An 18773-nucleotide genomic window follows, 5' to 3' on the forward strand; every position below is an offset into this window, starting at 1 on the left:
CCCCTCCCCTCCCCTCCCCAGCACTCGGTCAATAGGCAGCTTCAGTACGTCTAGGCCCAGGTTTAGGTTTTCTGCCGTCACCATGGTAACCTTTGTTACTGTTTTTCCTGCATCTTATCTTCATGCCTCACTGTGTAATTTGTCCTGGGTATCTTTGTCCCTTCTAGTAAAGTGACGATGTGTCTCCACTCGATTCAGTTCCCCTCTTAAGTGCTAGGGGCGAGGGAAATGGGCAATGGAGATGTAACATCTATCCGAAACATTGCCTAGTCCTTCTCTCCATAGATGCTGCCTCACCCGTTGAGTTTCTCCAGCATTTTTGTCTACCTTTGAAAAGACTGGTTACTTTTCATGTTTCTGATATTTCTTTACGACACAGAAGGCAGCCATTCAGCCCATCAGATATCTGCTAACCCTCAGCCCATTCCCATCGGACCCGCTCCTCACTTCTTTCCCTGGAACCTCTTGTCCATTTAATACACCTGCCACCACCTACAGTGCAATTTGCAGCCTACCTACCACTCCATGCATGTTTGGAATGTGGAACCCAGAGGAAAGAAAACAGGGAGACCATGCAAACTCCACATAGAAAGCACTCTAGTTCACGATTGAACCCAGGTCTCTGGAACTGGGAGGCAGCGGCTCTACCAGCTGTTGGCAAATGGAGATAAAACATTCAAATGAGCTTCGCATTAAATTCATTACAACCTCTGCAGTATAGTTTCTCAGTCACAAAAATATACTCCTTTATTAAGTGGCTGGCTGCCAATTTATACAATAATATGTGCATGTCTTGCACTGTACCTCTTTGTGTTATTCAAAAGTACAAAAGTGTTGGAGTAACAGCAGGACAGGCAGCATCTCTGGAAAAAATGGATAGGTGACGTTTTGGGTTGGGTTCCTTCTTCAGACTGCACTTGTATCTACTGGATGTAGTTTTTTGTGTGTGTGTGTGTGTGTGTGTGTGTGTGCGTGTGTGGGTGTGTGTGTGTGTGTGTGTGTGTGTGTGTGTGTGTGTGTGTGTGTGTGTGTGTGTGTGTGTGTGTGTGTGTGTGTGTGTGTGTGTGTGTGTGCGTGCGTGCGTGTCTGTCTTACTGTCTGTCTGTGCGTGCATGCATGCATGCATGCGTGCTTGCGTTGATATTAATATCAGTATTGTTTTATCATTGTCATATCCACCAACAGAAAGTGAAAACAATTGTTCTCCATTATATTCATGACAATAATAAACCAATGCACACACAGAGAAAGACTGAGCCACACACTGGCCCACACAGGAAATGTATAATACTGCACACAACCATTAAAAAAATGCATGTGTGTGTATCTTATTCCTCTGCCCACTCACTGTATATGTGGCTTCTGTATCTCTGTCTATGTGCATCCCTCTACATTTTCCTCCATATGCTGCCTGTTCCTCTCTCCCTCTCTTTCCATAACTCTCTGTTTCTGTCACTCTCTCATTCTGCCTGTCTCCATAGCTGTTTTTCTCCCTCCTTATCTTTCCAAAATTCTCTTTGTTTCTGTCTGTCTGTCTGTCTGTCTGTCTGTCTGTCTGTCTGTCTGTCTGTCTGTCTGTCTGTCTGTCTGTCTGTCTCTCACACACATAATCTCTCTCCTTCTCTATCTTCTCTCTCCATAACTCTCGGTGTTTCTCTTTCTCTCTCTCTCTTCTCTGTCTCCATAATTCTCGTTGTTTCTCTCTCTCTCTCTCTAACTCTCTCTCTCTCTCTCTCTCTCTCTCTCTCTCTCTCCGTTTCTTGGTTTCCCACTGTCGTTTGCACTGTTCTGTTACTTTCCACATATTTCCCTGCATTCTTCACTGACATTTCCATTAACTATATTAACTGCAGTGAGTGCCACGTGCATTGACATGTATGTGCAAAGGAAGACAAAGTAAATCATTAGTGGCCGCCATAGCAAAACCAGTGTCTTTGACAACACTCAAGAGGACATCCAGCACTTAGGTGTTAAGTCAGAGGATTAAATAAAAATGCTGTACTTTTCACTTCCATGTGGTCAGTGGGTTGCTGGAAGACAGCATGAGTCAGCTCTCTGTTATCTGAAGAAGGGTCTCAACACGAAATGTCACCCATTCCTTCTATCCAGAGATGCTGCCTCTCCCACTGAGTTCCTCCAGCATTTAGTGTCTATCTTCTCGGTCTAAAGGAATGTTTACTGGATGGATGCAAGAGGCATTTGCAGAGATCTGCACCATAGTTGAGGTATGACTAGGAATTGTTTCACCTTCATCCATCTGCCCATCACCACTCCCTTATCTGTTTCCCCATTCCACCTTCTCGGCTCTGTCTCAACTTCTCCTCGGACCCTCCCCTACCCTCCCCCACCCTCATATCCGTGCTGAATTTCTCCCTGTTCCTATCCTGCCTGTTCCCATCCACAAAAGCTTTTCACTGTACCTCGTTACACATGATAATAACTGAAACTAAACTAAACTAGATTATCCAGCAGAAAAACAGAGACTCATAAACTGCTTCTTCAATAAGTTAGTGTCCGATTCACCTCTACCCCATTGCGGACATTGGACTTTGTCTCTGGAACTGATGTGCTACAATGCTGAGAACTATATTCTGCAATTTGTATCCTCCCCTTTGCTCCACCTATTGTACTTGAGATTGGTGTAATTGCATAATGTACAGTATTAGAGATTGGACAGCATGCAAAACAAAGCAATTAAATTGTACCTCGGTATAGGTGGCAATAATAAACTTAATCCAATGATGTTAAGGTAAACTAATCTTCTCTGCCAGCATGTGATCCATATCCCTCCATTCCCTGCATATCCATGTGTCTATTTAAAAGCCTTTTAAATGCCCATATTATATCTGCCAACCCCCACCAACCCTAGAAACACATTCCTGTCATCTACCGCTCTCTGTGTAAGAAACTTGTCCCATACGTCTCTTCTAAACTTTGCCCCTCTTACTGGTCGCCATGGTGTCGCCTGTATGGTCGTGAGTCGTCTCCTCAGTCGCCCAAAGAATCGTAGCGGTTTTCTGGTCACCGCTGGATTTTGAAATGTTCAAAAGCTTTTGGCGACTGTCGGCGACGGTGGGCTTGACGCCAATGAGCGTGGCTTGACTTCTCCTGACGTGGGTGCTGATGTAGGTTGTCGCTGGTGCTGACATCGGTGAATTCCACTGACAACTACCTACCTCAACCGGCGATATGTACCGGCGGCTAAATTGTCTCACCTTGTCGTAGCTTGTCGCGGGTGGACGGCGGTTGTCGTTGGTGGACGTCCTATAGGTCGCGGTTGGCGGTAGCTTGCGTAGCTTGACGTCGACTAGGTGGCAGGTTGTTGTAGACATTGTCTCCGGCAGTCGCAGAAAAAAATGGCCTAAGTGGGACAGACCCTTAAAAAATCTCCAGCTGAGCACAATATGTCACCTCACACAGATACAGACCCACGAGTTAATAGTGATGCAGGGTCTAACCTATTGTTGCTCCACTGATTCAGACTTACACAGAACAATGTGGACCTGGATCTGACACCAAAAACAAACTCACATTGATACGGGACACAAAGTGTGGGAGGAACTCTGCGGGACAGGCAGCAACTGTGAAGAACATGAATAAGCAACATTGTGGGTCGGGACCCTTCTGCAGACTGATTGTGTTAGGGTGGAATAAACTGTCAGAGAGATGGGGGTGGGATGAAGCGTGGCATGAGTGTGGCACGCCAGCACAGTGGTAGTGTTGCTGCCTTACAGCAACGAGATCCGGGTTCGATCCCGACTATGGGTGCTGTCTATATGCAGTTTGTACATTCTCCCCTTGACCTGCAATGGTTTTCTGCGGGTGCTCTGGTTTCTTCCCACACTCCAAAGCCGTACAGGTTTGTAGGTTAATTGGCTTCAGTAAAATTCTAACTTCTAAACTCTAAAGGAGAATGTTAGTGTGCAGGGTGATCGCTGGTCGGCACGGACTCGGTGGGCTGAAGGGCCTGTTTCCGTGCGTATCTCTAAACTAAACTAAACTAAACTAAAAGTGATAGATTCAGCATCTGCAGTTACTTGTGTCGCACACTGATGCAGGTTCAGACCATCCGGCGAACCTCACCAGAGCTACGCAGTTGACATGTGTAGGATGGAACTGCAGATACCGGTTTAAACAGATGATAGAAACAAAAAGCTGGAGGAACTCAGCGGGTCAGTCAGACAGCATCTTTGGAGAATAGCAATAGGTGACGTTTTGGGTCGGGGTCGCTCTTCAGACTGTCCGAAATGTCACCCATTCCTTTTCTCCAGAGACGCTGCCTGACCGCTGAGTTGCTCCAGCTTTTTGTGTCTATACTCACCTGACATGGTCTACGTGAAGTATTCTGGCTGCTTTCTCTCACCAAGAAGCTGAGAAGGCCAAGGATATCCGGGAAGCTGGCAGGCTGCAGGACCCAGCCTTGAATCTGACCGGCACAATTCATCTCTGACATGTTCCAGCTTTAACCAGATGCTAAACTATGATCACTGCATCAGCCACCAAAATATAAACTAATCTTGTTCATTGCAGTGGTTCTGACTGGCAATCCAAGATGTTTACGTGCTTAAAGTGTGCAGTATCATTTGGTTTAGTTTAAAGATACAGCACAGAAACGGCCCTTCGGCCCATTGAATCCTCACCGACCATTGACTGGTTCAATGTTATCCCACTTTCTCATCCCCTCCCTATACACAAGGGGCAATTTTACAAGAGTCTAATGAAGCTACAAAGCCACATATCCTTTTGGAACGTGTGTGGAAACCAGAGCACCCGGAGGAAACCCTCCTGGCCACAAGAAGAACATGCAAACTCCACACAGACAGCACCTGAGGTCAGGATCAAACCCGGGTCTCTGGTGCTGTGAGGCTGCAGCTCTACCAGCTGCTCCATTGAGCGCAGAGACTGTAGACAAAAGTCCAGGCAAGGCCTTTTAACCAGTCGCCATGTTGCATTTACATTACGATAGCAGATAAACTTCAGAAGGTTCTTTATTGACAATAAGGCAGGCTGGGTTCTTGAAAGTCACCATGAAAACTCTAGGCTTATTTTCAGATCTGTGTCGGGCTTCATGTCTCTGACTGTGAGAGAGAATGCTGAGGATTCTTGGCTTCCACAAGGTGCCCAACAAACAAAACCTGCAAATCCCGCTGGGCTCAGGAATCACATTTATGTTCTCAAAGGTTCCACACTGGAGGCCAATCCAACATCAGGGCAGTGTTGGACGTTGTATTCTCAGATGCCCTGGCCTGTGGATGGGAGCCAGGCGATGGGGGTGTAGGGACTGTTCAGAGCTCGTGGTCTCACAGTGAGATCATTCCTCTCAGGTTTTCAACCTCCACCTGCAAGAAAAATATCAAATTTAGTTTAGTTTAGTTTAGTTTATTGTCACGTGCACTATGGTACAGTGAAAAGCTTTTATTTTGCGTGCTATCCACTCAGTGGAAAGAACACACATTGTAATCAAGATGCCCACAGTATAGATACAGGATAAAGGATATAACATTTAGTGCAAGGCAAAGTCCAGTAAAATCCAATTAAAGATAGTTCGAGGGTCTCCAATGAGGTCAGGACCGCTCTCTAGTTGGTGATGAGATAGTTCAGTGGCCTGATGGCAGCTGGGAAGAAAGTGTCCCTGAATCTGGAGGTGTGCGTTTTCACACTTCTGTACCTCATGCCTGATGGGAGAGGGGAGAAGAGGGAGTGACCCGGGGTGAGAAATTGTGTTATAAAACACTTTTTCTGTTGGCATCTGTCCATCTGTGAGTGATGATGGTGCGGCTTTGACCTTGTCCTGTTTGGAGAGAGGAATGTTCACCTGTGATCACATGACCTACTGTGACCAACTAGGCCTGTCCTTGACAGGTAGACCCTCGGCCTTCCACAGGTGAACTCGTCTCTGGCCGTTGGATTGGGGAGTGTGCTGCTGTTACTTTTAATTTTTCGCGGTTACTGATGTTCCCCTCACCCTCAATGCAGAGAGATCTGATTCCCAAGCGAACCTATCCAAGGACAATAGCGTCACCAAGTGACTGGTGCAAGTTCAGGCTGCTGCAGATCTGTTCAGCACTGCCACCAGCAGGCCCTTCAGCGGCACTACAGGAATTAGCAGATGGAGCTCTCAGCTGTTGTAAATGAGGTGATCTTCCCATTAAAAGTAGTCAGTGGCGGACTGGGTCTAAAAATATTGGTTGCCAGGAGACAAAGGGGGCCCGCTTCATCAGGGGCCCACATGCCATCGGGCAAGCGGACACCCTGGCCAGTCCGCCACTGGTCAAGAGTGTTTAATTGTCATGCATGCCGCGACAGAACAATGAAATTCTTACCTGCAGCAGCGTAACAGGATTGAAAACACAATACTCACAATATAACATAACAAACAAAAAAAATGCGATTATTAGAAAAAAACAATATCAATGCAAAAAGCTCGAAGAGCTCGGTGCAAGCAAGGTAGTTTATAGTGTGGGTTCAGGGCCTGTCACACTTGGCAGTTTTTTTGGCGACTGCCGGCATCATTATCTGACGTATCAGGGTCGCCGAAAGATTTTGAACATTTCAAAATCCATGTGGTGCCAAAAAAAATGTTGCGACACTTGAGGAGACACTGCACGTCAATACGTCGTCACGCCGCGTCATGCCACGACTTTTTGATGACCTGATACATCAGTCAATTATGCCGGCAGTCGTCAAAACAATCGCCAAGTGGGACGGGCCCTTTAGTGTTTGTAACGTTCTGTTATATTACTCAATGTTAACTCAATGCTTGAAATATTTCTTCACAGCTCAGTCGATGGCACTAAATCAGAAGGTTGTTTTTAACTAAACCAGGTGTGGAGATATAGATGCTGCCATTTATTGCTGTGGCTGACACGTATAACCTTCCTGCACCACATCAGAAGGTCATAAGTGATAGGAGTAGAATTAGGCCATTCCGCCATCAAGTCTACTCCGTCATTCAATCATGGCTGATCTATCTCTCCCTCCTAACCCCATTCTCCTGCCTTCTCCCCATAACCTCTGACACCTGTACTAATAAAAAATCAATCTATCTCTGTCTTAATATTATCCCATTACAGCCTCCACATCCTTCAGTGGCAATGAGTTCCACAGATTCACCACCCTCTGACTATAGAAATTTCTCCGCACCTCCTTCCTAAAAGCACGTCCTTTAATCTTGAGGCAATTACCTCTAGTCCTAGACTCTCCCACTAGTGGAAACATCCTCTCCACATCCACTCTACCCAAGCCTTTCACTATCCTGTATGTTTCAATGAGATCTCCCCTCATTCTTCTAAACTCCAGCCAGTACAGGCCCAGTGCCGACAAATGCTCATCATAGGTTAACCTACTCATTCCTGGATGGCAGTCAGCCATGCTGTACAGTCAAGAGTCACGTACAGGTCAGGCCAGGTAAACACAGCAAGTACCCATTTGAGATTTTGGTAAACCAGTGACAATCTGGCAGCTTTCTGATCATCTAGAAGCAAGGAACTGCAGATGCTGGTTTACAAAGTGCTGGAGAAACTCAGCGGGTCTGGCAGCATCCCTGAAGAGCATGGATTGGTGACGTTACAGGTCGGGACCCTTCATCAGAATCAGGTGACATTTCAGGTCGGGAACTCTCTGATCATCTTCACACACTCTGATCATCTTTGCTGCCAGGATTTCTTTAGATTTCAAACTCCCTCACCACCAGCGGGTTTTACATAGACACAAGGAACTGCTGAAGCTGATTGTCAAAGATAGACACAAAGTACTGGAGTAACTCAGCGGGTCAGCCAGCATTGTTGGAGAACATGGACAAGTGACGTTTCGGACGGCACCCGACTGAACGATCGATTGTATTAGTGGAGAGAAAGCTGGAGGAGAGGACAAAGCCTGGAAAGTGATAGGTGGATACAGGTGAGGAGGGTTTCACTGGCAGATGGGTGGACAACGGCCAGAGATGAAAATTCTAAAGGCTGTCAGATAAGGAGAGAAGAGGAGGGAAATGTGAATCCAGAGGAAGGGATGAAGGTGGAAGGGAGTGGGAGTGTGGAGAAAAGCTGCTCATTCTGGTGGGTCAGTCTAAACCACAGGTTCAGTGTCATGACCACTTCAGAATAGATCGGGTAGATAGATGCACAGAGTCTCTTGCCCAGAGTAGGGGAATCGAGGACCAGAGGACATAGGTTCAAGGTGAAGGGGAAAAGATTTAATAGGAATCGGAGGGGTAACTTTTTCACACAAAGGGTGGTGGGTGTATGGAACAAGCTGCCAGAGGAGGTAGTTGAGGCTGGGATTATCCCATCGTTTCGGAGACAGTTAGACAGGTACGTCGATAGGACTGGTTTGGAGGGATATGGACCAAGGGACGACAGATAGCACAATGGGCTAAGAGTTCGGCTGGTGACCGGAAGGTAGCCGGTTCAAATCCCGCTTGGAGTGCATACTGTCGTTGTGTCCTTGGGGCAAGACACTTCACCCACCTTTGCCTGTGTGTAATGTAATGTAATTATGTGAAGCACTTTGGGGTCAATGCAAGTTGACTGAAAATGTGCTATATAAATAAGATTATTAGATTATAAGCGTGGGCAAGTGGGACTAGTGCAGCTGGGACATTGTTGGCCGGTGTGGGCAAGTTGGGCCGAAGGACCTGTTTCCACACTGTATCACTCTATGACTCTATGGTAAAATAGTAAGATTAAACGAGAACTTACCAGTTTGAAGTTTGATCTGTATTTTATGAGGAGTTACGATGAGGGGTTACGTGAAGAACCCACTCAGCACGCATGCGCGGCATACTTCCAAGCAGCAGTGTGGAATCACAGATAGACACAGTTATTGAAATAAACATAGTAAGACAAGGAGATATCAGTTTATCAGTTTGATCCATATTATTGAGGGTGGGAGCGGAGGGCACGTAATCCCTCATCGTAACTCCTCATAAAATACAGATCAAACTTCAAACTGGTAAATTCTCGTTTAATCTTACTATTTTACTTCGGAGTCACGTGAGTGATTCCGTGAAGACCTCAAAGCTCTGTGATTTCAAACCGTGTAACAGGTATTATTTCACGCACTGCCGAAGTCCTTGAGGGAGGAAGTGTGTTATCGTAATCAACCAATGAATCTGTTTGTAGAAAAACACAATGGTATTTTTTAACAATAACAATAAAGAAATTAAATTGCTCCCCTGGGCTTAAATTAAATATTTGCAGTCTGTAAAATCTTTTCTGCAAATAAAACAGGTTTTGCCAACGGCTTATTATAGAATTTCTGAACGGTCTATCCCCCCACCATCCTGCTGTAGCCAGGATGTGGTCTATAAGCACGTCCATTCTTTTAGCCATCGACGTGGATGCTGCCCTGGTGGAATAAAATTTGTACATGTTAGTGTTTATCCCAGCAGTTTTTAGCACCTGCTTGAGCCATCTCGCAATGGTTTGGCTCGTCACCCGACCATAAGGTTTTTTATGACTGACCCACAAGGCTTTTCATCTCCCTCGAATATTTTGGTTGTGTCTATGTAGGATAGTAGGTGGGTCATGGCACATAACCGTGGTTCTGGCGGGTAAGCCCGGAATTCCACGACTGGATTAGGTGTTCCTGGTCTGCTCTGTTTGATCAGTCTCTGGATAACGACAGAGATCTGGTCTGGAGCTGTGAGCATGCTGTCCAATCGCAATAGGTGTAGTGACTGGACCCTCTGTGCAGATACATGTGCCATCAACATGAGTGTTTTTGAGCATAGATGGTTCCAGGTTGAGGGATCTGGCTGGTAGCCATCCCCTGAGGTATGTCAGGACCACACTGACATCCCATGTATGGGTGTACCTTGGTCTAGGGGTTAGAGGTGTAAATACCCTTCATTAGTTTGACCACCAGCGGTTGCGACCCCATGGCCTGTTGTCCTGGAGCTGGTTTAAATAGACAGGCAGGGCACGTCTAGCTGTGTTGATGGCTCTGTAGCTGAGTCCTTCATCGTGGTGAAGGTTCGCCTGGAATTCCAGTACGTTGGTAACTGTAGCGGTTGAGTAGGTGGTCCCTGTATCCAAGCAGTACTTCTCCCATTTTTTGATGCTGGACAAGTGCTGTTTTTTAGTGGATGTTCGGAGGGATGCTGACATGGTGTCGACGGTTTGTTCTGATAATCCCAGTCCCAGAAGTGGTTTGTGCAGAATCTGCAACCCAGGAGTTTGATTTTTTCATGGTACGGGTGGCTTGTGCCCGACACTGGGTGTTAATAACTCTGGGTCACTGGGGAATACCATCGGAGCTTCAACAACCATGTTATGTAGTATTGGGAACCATGGCTGTGTAGGCTGAAGCAGAGTCCACTTGTATTGTGCGTAGTCCCCGACTGATGAGGCAGAAGGGAGGAAATGCATAGAAGAAGAATTTCCCCAATCCAGCGCGAACGCATCTACCGCTGCTGCCTCAGGGTCTGGTTCCCAAGTGACATACATAGGTACCTGGTGATTTAGCCTCGATGCAAATAAATCGATATCTGGCGTGCCATATTGCTTGACAACGTTTGCAAATTTTTGGGGGTTTAACATCCATTCGATGTTGTCATTAAATTTACGTGACCTGGTGTCTGCCACTGTATTTAGCTTACCTGGCAGGTAAGTTGCTGACAGCCAAATATGTCTTTGGACACACCATTGCCAAATTGTGTTGACCAACTTGTCGCATGATACCGATTTTATGCCGCCCATATGGTTAATGTAGGCCACCACCGTAGTATTTATATATTTGTAACCGTACATGCAAATGATGCATATTTATGCATATGCTTTAAACCATAAAAGTCACCCAACATCTCTAGATAATTAATGCCCAGTGTAAGTGGTAATGATGACTCTGGGTTAGTCCATCTACTACTTGTGCTGGATATAGAGTTAGTTGCTCCCCAGCCTTGAGCACTGGCATCTGTTTGGATAACTGACGTAGGGTTAGTGATGATAATAGGCTGAAACTATGCCAAACGTTCTCTTGGCAATGTTACAGTCACGTAGACTGAATTAATTGTGAAGCCCAAGTAGTCCATGATTGTGGATGGCTTCAACTTAGATTTATCTGGATGTAAGACAATCCCAGGGTTTCGAATAACTGTTTGGTAGCTGATACAGCTAACATAGTCAATTCCATGGTCTTGCCTACCATTTAAGATATCATCAAGATATGCCATGACAATATGTTTTTGTCTTCTGAATATTGTCAGAGCTGGTTTTAGTGTCTTGGTGAACAATCTTGGGCTGATGTGAACCCATTGGGTAACGCTTTAAACTGCTATAGCTGCCCCATCCAGGTAAATTTCAGGTATCTGCGATGATCCTTGTGAATGGTACTAAATAGTAAACATCTTTAAGATGAATGCTTGCCATGAAGTATCCTTTGGAATTTAGTTGTTTGGCAGTAACAACCGGTTCCATTTTGAAATGTATATACTTAACAAACATATTTAGTGAAGTTAAGTCAATGATGATGCGACATCCACCATCTTTTTTGGGTTTAGTGAATATATTTGATACGAATTGCAAGGGTTCAGGTTTTCCCATGATACCCTTTGTAATTAGTCTCACCAGTTCAGCTTGTCCCTCTCGTTTCTTTAACGGAGAGGGGAAAAAATACCCTCTGGGGTGAATGTTGACCTGGTGGCAATTTTTCTAGTATGAATGTATTTGTATTCACTAATGCCATTGAGTATATACTGATCACTCGTGATAGACTCCCATGTGTTAGTATTACTCTATATGCTGGTAGGAACCAGACCCACCTACCTCCATGGTTATGGGTATTCTTCTGTTTCCTGCCGGTCCAACGAGTGTTGCACGTCGTCTGACGTGGCGATGACGTTGGGGGGTGGCACATTTTCCATGGGGTCCGCTCTGGGCCCTGGTCTAAAGAAGACTTTCGGTGATAGAATGCGGACCCCGAGCTTTCATCAGTCCCATATGGTAGACGTTGACTGATGGACGCGATGGGGTGCTGCTGCGTAGGAATTACTGTTTTTGGTTTGCTCGTCCCGGCCCTGCCCTCATGAGCCAAATGTTTTTTAAACCCTCTTCAATGTCCTTCATAAGCTTTGTGAGGTTTTTGCCAAAGAGCAGTGGGTCTGGATCAGTGGCTGGGGTATGCACAACCCCGCAAATGTAGGATTTTTATGGCAGGTCTTATGACTTGTTTACGAAGGTTGTGGTCATCTCCGTATTTGTCCACGGAACGAGTAAAACAATGTGATGGCTGACGTCAGGCTTTTAACGGCCTCCTGCACGTGGGGTTGCCACGTAGCTGTCCACACACCTAGCAGCTCTTCCTGTTCCTGCACCCCTTGCATACTCCCGAGATCTTCAGCCATTGTCCCCTGTTCTTGACCAGCCCAGTCCTGGTCACCAAAGCTACCTTCGGGTAAGGAGGAAGCAATGGACAGTGCACAAGGCACTGTGGGGGGAGTGCCTGACCCCCCTCTGCGAGAGCGCCCCTCATGGGGTGCACCTCACTGGAGCTCCTGCTCCAAGCGCCGCTCCATGTGGCTCAGGCGGCTGTCTCCCCTCCCCGTGCGGGTGGAGAGACGTCCCCGTCCGACAAGTCGGAGCCACCGGCCGGACGCCTCTTCTGTGGCTTTACTTCCAGCCCGCTACTCAGGCGCTAGCGGGGCTGGGCTCAGACGTGGTGTCGGGGAATAGCGGACCGCCCGGTAAGTGGTCCTACCGCCTTGTTGCTGCCCCTGCCAGACGGAACGCTCCTCCGTGGAGTCGAGCGGGGGCAGGTCTGTTCAGGCGGCTGTCTTTCCCCACGGGCGGGTGGAGAGACGTCCCCGTCCGACAAGTCGGAGCCACCGGCCGGACGCCTCTTCCGTGGCTTTACTTCCAGCCCGCTGCTCAGGCGCTAGCGGGGTTGGGCTCGGCACGGTGTCGGGATAGCGGAGCGCCAGGTACGCGGTCCTACCGCCTTGATGATGCTGCCCCCCCCCCCACCCCCCAGATGGAACGCTCCTCCGTGGAGTCGAGCGGGGGACAGGTTTGTTCTAGAGCCTTTCTTCTCTGCCTGAAAGCAGAAGGCTCCCTGTGAAAGAAACCCCTGACCTCAGCTTACCTGACGGTCCGTTCTTTCACCTCCGTAGCGGGAGCGCCTGACTCCCGCTGTGCCGCTGTTGCTCTGCTGAATGTAATGCCGCGCATGCGTGCTGAGCGGGTTCTTCACGGAATCACTCACGTGACTCCCAAGTAAAATAGGATGCATGCTAGTACTTTAGACTTTACTTTTGAGATACCGCAAGGAAACAGCCCCTTCGGTCAACCAGCCCTATACAACATACTAGCACCATGCTACACACTCCAGACACTTTACAATTTAACCCATAAACGTGTACATATTTGGAGTAATGGAGAAAACTGGGGCTTTTGGAGAAAACCCACACAGTCACAGGGAGAGCGTACAAACTCCGCACAGACAGCACCAAACCCGGGTCTCTGTCTCTGTAAGGCAGCATCTCCACCTCCATGTCACCGTGCCATCCTTGGCATTTGAGTGTAACGTCACTAGAGTCAATTTCAGACTATGAAGTCTTGTGGAAGAGGTACGAAGGTATGAATATATTTTAGGTTTGGCCAACTTCCCCCCCCAGCCCGCCCCATCACCTCTCTTTTAGAGCTTTCTCCCCTCCATTCCAATCAGTCTGAAGAAGGGTCCCAACCTAAATCTGCCTGTCCATTCCCTCCACAAAAGTACCTCTTCCACAAGACTGCTGAGTTCCTCTAGCACCTTGTGTTTTGTTGTACAGGTTTCTCACTGTCTAATCGATCCAATCCCGTAGTCATGGTATATGTACTGGGTCAGAATGATTCAGTAAATGGGTTTACCTGTAATGCCGTCCATTTGATCCGCTCCTCTGCAATCTCTCCTTTTAACTCAATCATGTCGTTCCTGTAAATCATCAAGAGAGCACTCATTCAGATAACGCCTTTCTCAGTAATCCCCGGATGAACCTTCAATAGTAGGGCAGAGAGCAGAGGCATCATCCCCATGTGTTACATGAACTGTGTCCCTTTTTACCTTCAGTGATGTACTGTACCCCACTTACAGACCACAGGCTAGCCAACATTTTTCCCATTTTCACTCTAGCATCAAAGTTGGAATCAAACCTCTCTTTGTGTAGAAATGCACTGCAGATGCTGGTAAATAGTGAAAGTAAACATGCAGGTACAGCAGGCAGTGAAGAAAGTTAATGGCATGTTGGCCTTCATAACGAGAGGATTTGAGTAGAGGAGTAAAGAGGTCCTTCTGCAGTTGTGCAAGGCCCTGATGAAACCACATCTGGAGTATTGTGCACAGTTTTGGTCTCCTAATTTGAGGAAGGACATCCTTACTATTGAGGCAGTGCAGCCTAGGCTCACCAGGTCCATCCCCGGGATGGCGGGACTGTCATATGAGGATAGATTGGAAAGACCGGGCTTGTATTCACTGGAATTTAGAAGGATAAAAGGGAATCTTATAGAAACATATAAAATTATAAAAAGGACTGGACAAGCTAGATGCAGAAAAAATGTTCCCAATGTTGGGGGAGGCCAGAACCAGGGGCCACAGTCTAAGAATAAAGGGAGGCCATTTAAAACTGAGATGAGAAAAAACATTTTTAGCCAGAGAGTTGTGAAGTTGTGGAATTCTCTGCCACAGAAGGCAGTGGAGGCCAATTCATTGGATGAATTTAAAAAGAGAGTTAGATAGAGCTCTCGGGGCTAGCGGAGTCAGGGGATATGGGGAGAAAGCAGGCACGGGTTATTGTTTGTGGATGATCAGCCATGATCACAATGAATGGCGGTGCTGGCTCGAAGGGCCGAACGGCCTCCTCCTGCACCTATTTTCTATGTTTCTATGGTTTCCATACTCAAGATAGACACAAAGTGCTGGAGTAAATCTATGGTTCAGCATCTCTGGAGAAAGAGGACAGTTTGTCCCAAATAGCTGGTGTTGGACTATTCCCCCATTCAGTTGGTTGATGATGGCTGGCCTGTTCTCAGTTAAATGTCCCTTGACATTCTATATGATTTCACTGCTGGTGTGGTGTTCTGTCCCAGCTATTTGATGTTGCATTTCCCTGTCATTAGTTCAAGCTCAGTTGTCTCTGCTCCAGATAGTTGCTGCTGGATTCCCCAGACTGCTTCCTGGGATGGCAGGACTTTCATATGAAGAAAGACTGGATAGACTCGGCTTGTACTCGCTAGAATTTAGAAGATTGAGGGGGATCTTATAGAAACTTACAAAATTCATTTAGGTGTTGGACAGGCTAGATGCAGGAAGATTGTTCCCGATGTTGGGGAAGTCCAGAACAAGGGGTCACAGTTTAAGGATAAGGGGGAAAGTCTTTTAGGACCGAGATGAGAAAAAAAAATTCACACAGAGAGTGGTGAATCTGTGGAATTCTCTGCCACAGAATGTAGTTGAGGCCAGTTCATTGGCTATATTTCAGAGGGAGTTAGCTGTGGCCCTTGTGGCTAAAGGGATCAGGGGGTATGGAGAGAAGGCAGGTACAGGATACTGAGTTGGATGATCAGCCGTGATCATATTGAATGGCGGTGCAGGCTCGAAGGGCCGAATGGCCTACTCCTGCACCTATTTTCTATGTTTCTATGTTTCTATGATTATTCAATTCATGTTAGTTGGTTCTGGACTTTCCTATCCCAATCAAATGATGTCTCCGTTCATTAAAGCTGGTCTGTACTCTCTCTGTTAATTGATGTTGGTCGGACCTGTTGAAGATGTCCTGTTCCTGTTGAAGATGGTTACAAAGTGCTGAAGTGATTCAGCGGGTCAGGCAGCGTCTCTGGAGAAAAGGAATGGCTGACGTTTCGGGTTAAGACCCTTTTGCAGTCTTCAGTCGCTAAGTTACTCCTGCATCTTATGTTTAAGAAGGAACTGCAGGTGCTGGAAAAATCAAAGGTAGATAAAAATGATGGAGAAACTCAGCGAGTGAGGCAGCATCTATGGAGCGAAGGAATAGGTGGCGTTTCGGATCGAGACCCGAAATGTCACCTATTCTTTCGCTCCATAGATGCTGCCTCACCCGCTGAGTTTCTCCAGCATTTTTATCAATCTTCCAGCATTTTGTGTATATCTTTGGTGAAAACCAGCATCTGCAGTACCTTCCTAAATGTCCTATCCCTCTTGATAGATCTACTGCAGGTCTATCATATCCAAACCCATGACTTTACCACCAAGAAAGACAAGGGCAGCAGATACATGGAAACTCCACCAGTTGCAGGTTCCTTTCCAAGTTATGCAGTGTCCTAACCTAGAGATATATCATTGGCTCTTTATCGCCACCTTGATGTAAATCCGAGAACTCCCTTTCCATAAGCACAGTAGGTGTATTGTACTAGATCAGGGGTGGGGAACCTGTGGCCTTAAGGCCATTAAGTGCGGCCTTTTGAATAAATCCAAATTTTGTAGAACAAATCTTTTTATTTTTATTAATATGTTTTTGTTCATCTTTTATTATTTTTATTTTAATCTTTAAATGAACGCTTTTAAAATACCAAAGAGTAAAAGAAGATTGAACAAAATAATCCTCCCCGACTGACGGCCACAATTAAAACATTAGTAAGTCATGGAGGCTCTTTTAACAAAACAATATTTATTTTGAATTATATCTAATTGAAGTTTCTTGAATTATATCTAATTGAAGTTGCTAACCAATTTAACTCCCCTTCTCATTCTCAAACTCAAACTGACCTTCCTGCCTCAAAAAGGCTGGCAGTATCATCAAAGACCCACACCATCTTGGCCGCACACTCATCTCCCTGCTACCTTGAGGTAGAAGGTACAGGAGCCTGAAGACTGCAACGACCAGGTTCAGGAATAGCTACTTCCCCACAGCCATCAGGCTATTAAACTTGGCTCGGACAAAACTCTGAACATTAATAACCCATTATCTGGTTATTTGCACTTTATCAGTTTATTTATTCATGTGTGTATATATTTATATAAGGGTATATGGACATACTTATCTGTTCTGTAGTCATGCCTACTATATTCTGTTGTGCTGAAGCAAAGCAAGAATTTCATTGTCCTATCGGGGAAACATGACTATAAATGCTCTTGAATCTTGAATCTGTCCTGAGCCACTACCATTGTCAGAATGAGGCCACACACAAACAGCACCTCATATTCCACCTGGGTGACGTACAACCCAATGGTACGAACATTGTATTCTTGAATTTTAGGTAACTAATAACCAGCAAATAGACCATCTCACCTCCCCACCCATCTATTTCCCCCTCTCATTCCTCTGCCCCACCTGGATGTGCACCAACATCCTGCCCCCCCCTTTACTTTTCCCGTTCACTTCCACCTATATCCTTTCTTCTGGCTTCACATTTCACAAATCTTCTCTCCTTTTGTTTCTTCATCTCTGGCTTTTGCCCAACCATCTGCCAATCAAATCCCCCTCACCTGCATCCACCTATCGCTTGCCAGGCTTTGTCCCGCCTCCACCTCTCTTCCAGCTTTCCCCTCTGCACTACAATCAGTATGAAAAAGGGTCCCGACCCGAAACTTGGCTCACCTGATCTGAGAGTTAGATATACTGTCGCTCTTAGGGCTGACGGAATCAAGGGATATGGAGAGAAAGTCGGAACGGGGTACTGATTGTGGATGATCAGCCATGATCACATTGAATGGCAGTGCTGGCTTGAAGGGCCGAATGGCCTACTCTGCACCTATTTTCTATGTTTCCAGGTTCCTATGTCCATGTTTCCCAGATATGCTGCTTGATCCCCTGAGTTACTCCAGCACTTTGTGTCTTTTTTTTCACAAATCGGCATCTGCAGTTCCTTGTGTCTAGAAGGACTACAGATGATCAAGATGACCGTTCACCACAACCTTCTCATGGGCTATTAAGAATGGACAATGAATGCTGGTCATTTAAAACAATCCATTCTGTCAGGTTGATGCTGAGCTGACTTATTCTAAGCAGTTGGTGTTGGCTTGTCCAATATTAGGAGTAAACGGGTGCTTTTCACAATGGCAGGCAGTGACTAGTGGGGTACCGCAAGGCTCAGTACTGGGACCCCAGCTATTTACAATATATATTAATGATCTGGATGAGGGAATTGAAGGCAATATCTCCAAGTTTGCGGATGACACTAAGCTGGGGGGCAGTGTTAGGTGTGAGGAGGATGCTAGGAGACTGCAAGGTGACTTGGATAGGCTGGGTGAGTGGGCAAATGTTTGGCAGATGCAGTTTAATGTGGATAAATGTGAGGTTATCCATTTTGGTGGCAAAAACGGGAAAGCAGATTATTATCTAAATGGTGGCCGATTGGGAAAGGGGGAGATGCAGCGAGACCTGGGTGTCATGGTACACCAGTCATTGAAGGTAGGCATGCAGGTGCAGCAGGCAGTAAAGAAAGCGAATGGCATGTTGGCTTTCATAGCAAGAGGATTTGAGTATAGGAGCAGGGAGGTTCTACTGCAGTTGTATAGGGTCTTGGTGAGACCACACCTGGAGTATTGCGTGCAGTTTTGGTCTCCAAATCTGAGGAAGGACATTATTGCCATAGAGGGAGTGCAGAGAAGGTTCACCAGACTGATTCCTGGGATGTCAGGACTGTCTTATGAAGAAAGACTGGATAGACTTGGTTTATACTCTCTAGAATTTAGGAGATTGAGAGGGGATCTTATAGAAACTTACAAAATTCTTAAGGGGTTGGACAGGCTAGATGCAGGAAGATTGTTCCCGATGTTGGGGAAGTCCAGGACAAGGGGTCACAGCTTAAGGATAAGGGGGAAAT

At 46.3% G+C, this 18773-nt stretch overlaps 1 protein-coding gene across 2 annotated transcripts in view; it reads right to left on the bottom strand.

Moving 5' to 3' along the window:
- Positions 1–4974: 4974 nt before the first annotated feature.
- Positions 4975–18773, bottom strand: part of LOC129709620 (SH3 domain-containing kinase-binding protein 1-like) — a 74509-nt gene continuing 60710 nt past the window's right edge. For both annotated transcript variants that reach the window (XM_055656082.1, XM_055656083.1), the window contains 2 exons: positions 13845–13908; positions 4975–5339 (listed from right to left, as the gene is read on the bottom strand). In XM_055656082.1, the coding sequence (XP_055512057.1) occupies positions 5301–5339; positions 13845–13908 (103 nt within the window). In that variant the 3' untranslated portion in view covers positions 4975–5300. The remainder of the gene's footprint in view (positions 5340–13844; positions 13909–18773) is intronic.

The sequence above is a fragment of the Leucoraja erinacea genome, chromosome 26 (assembly GCF_028641065.1).
Source record: "Leucoraja erinacea ecotype New England chromosome 26, Leri_hhj_1, whole genome shotgun sequence".
Taxonomy (NCBI): domain Eukaryota; kingdom Metazoa; phylum Chordata; class Chondrichthyes; order Rajiformes; family Rajidae; genus Leucoraja; species Leucoraja erinaceus.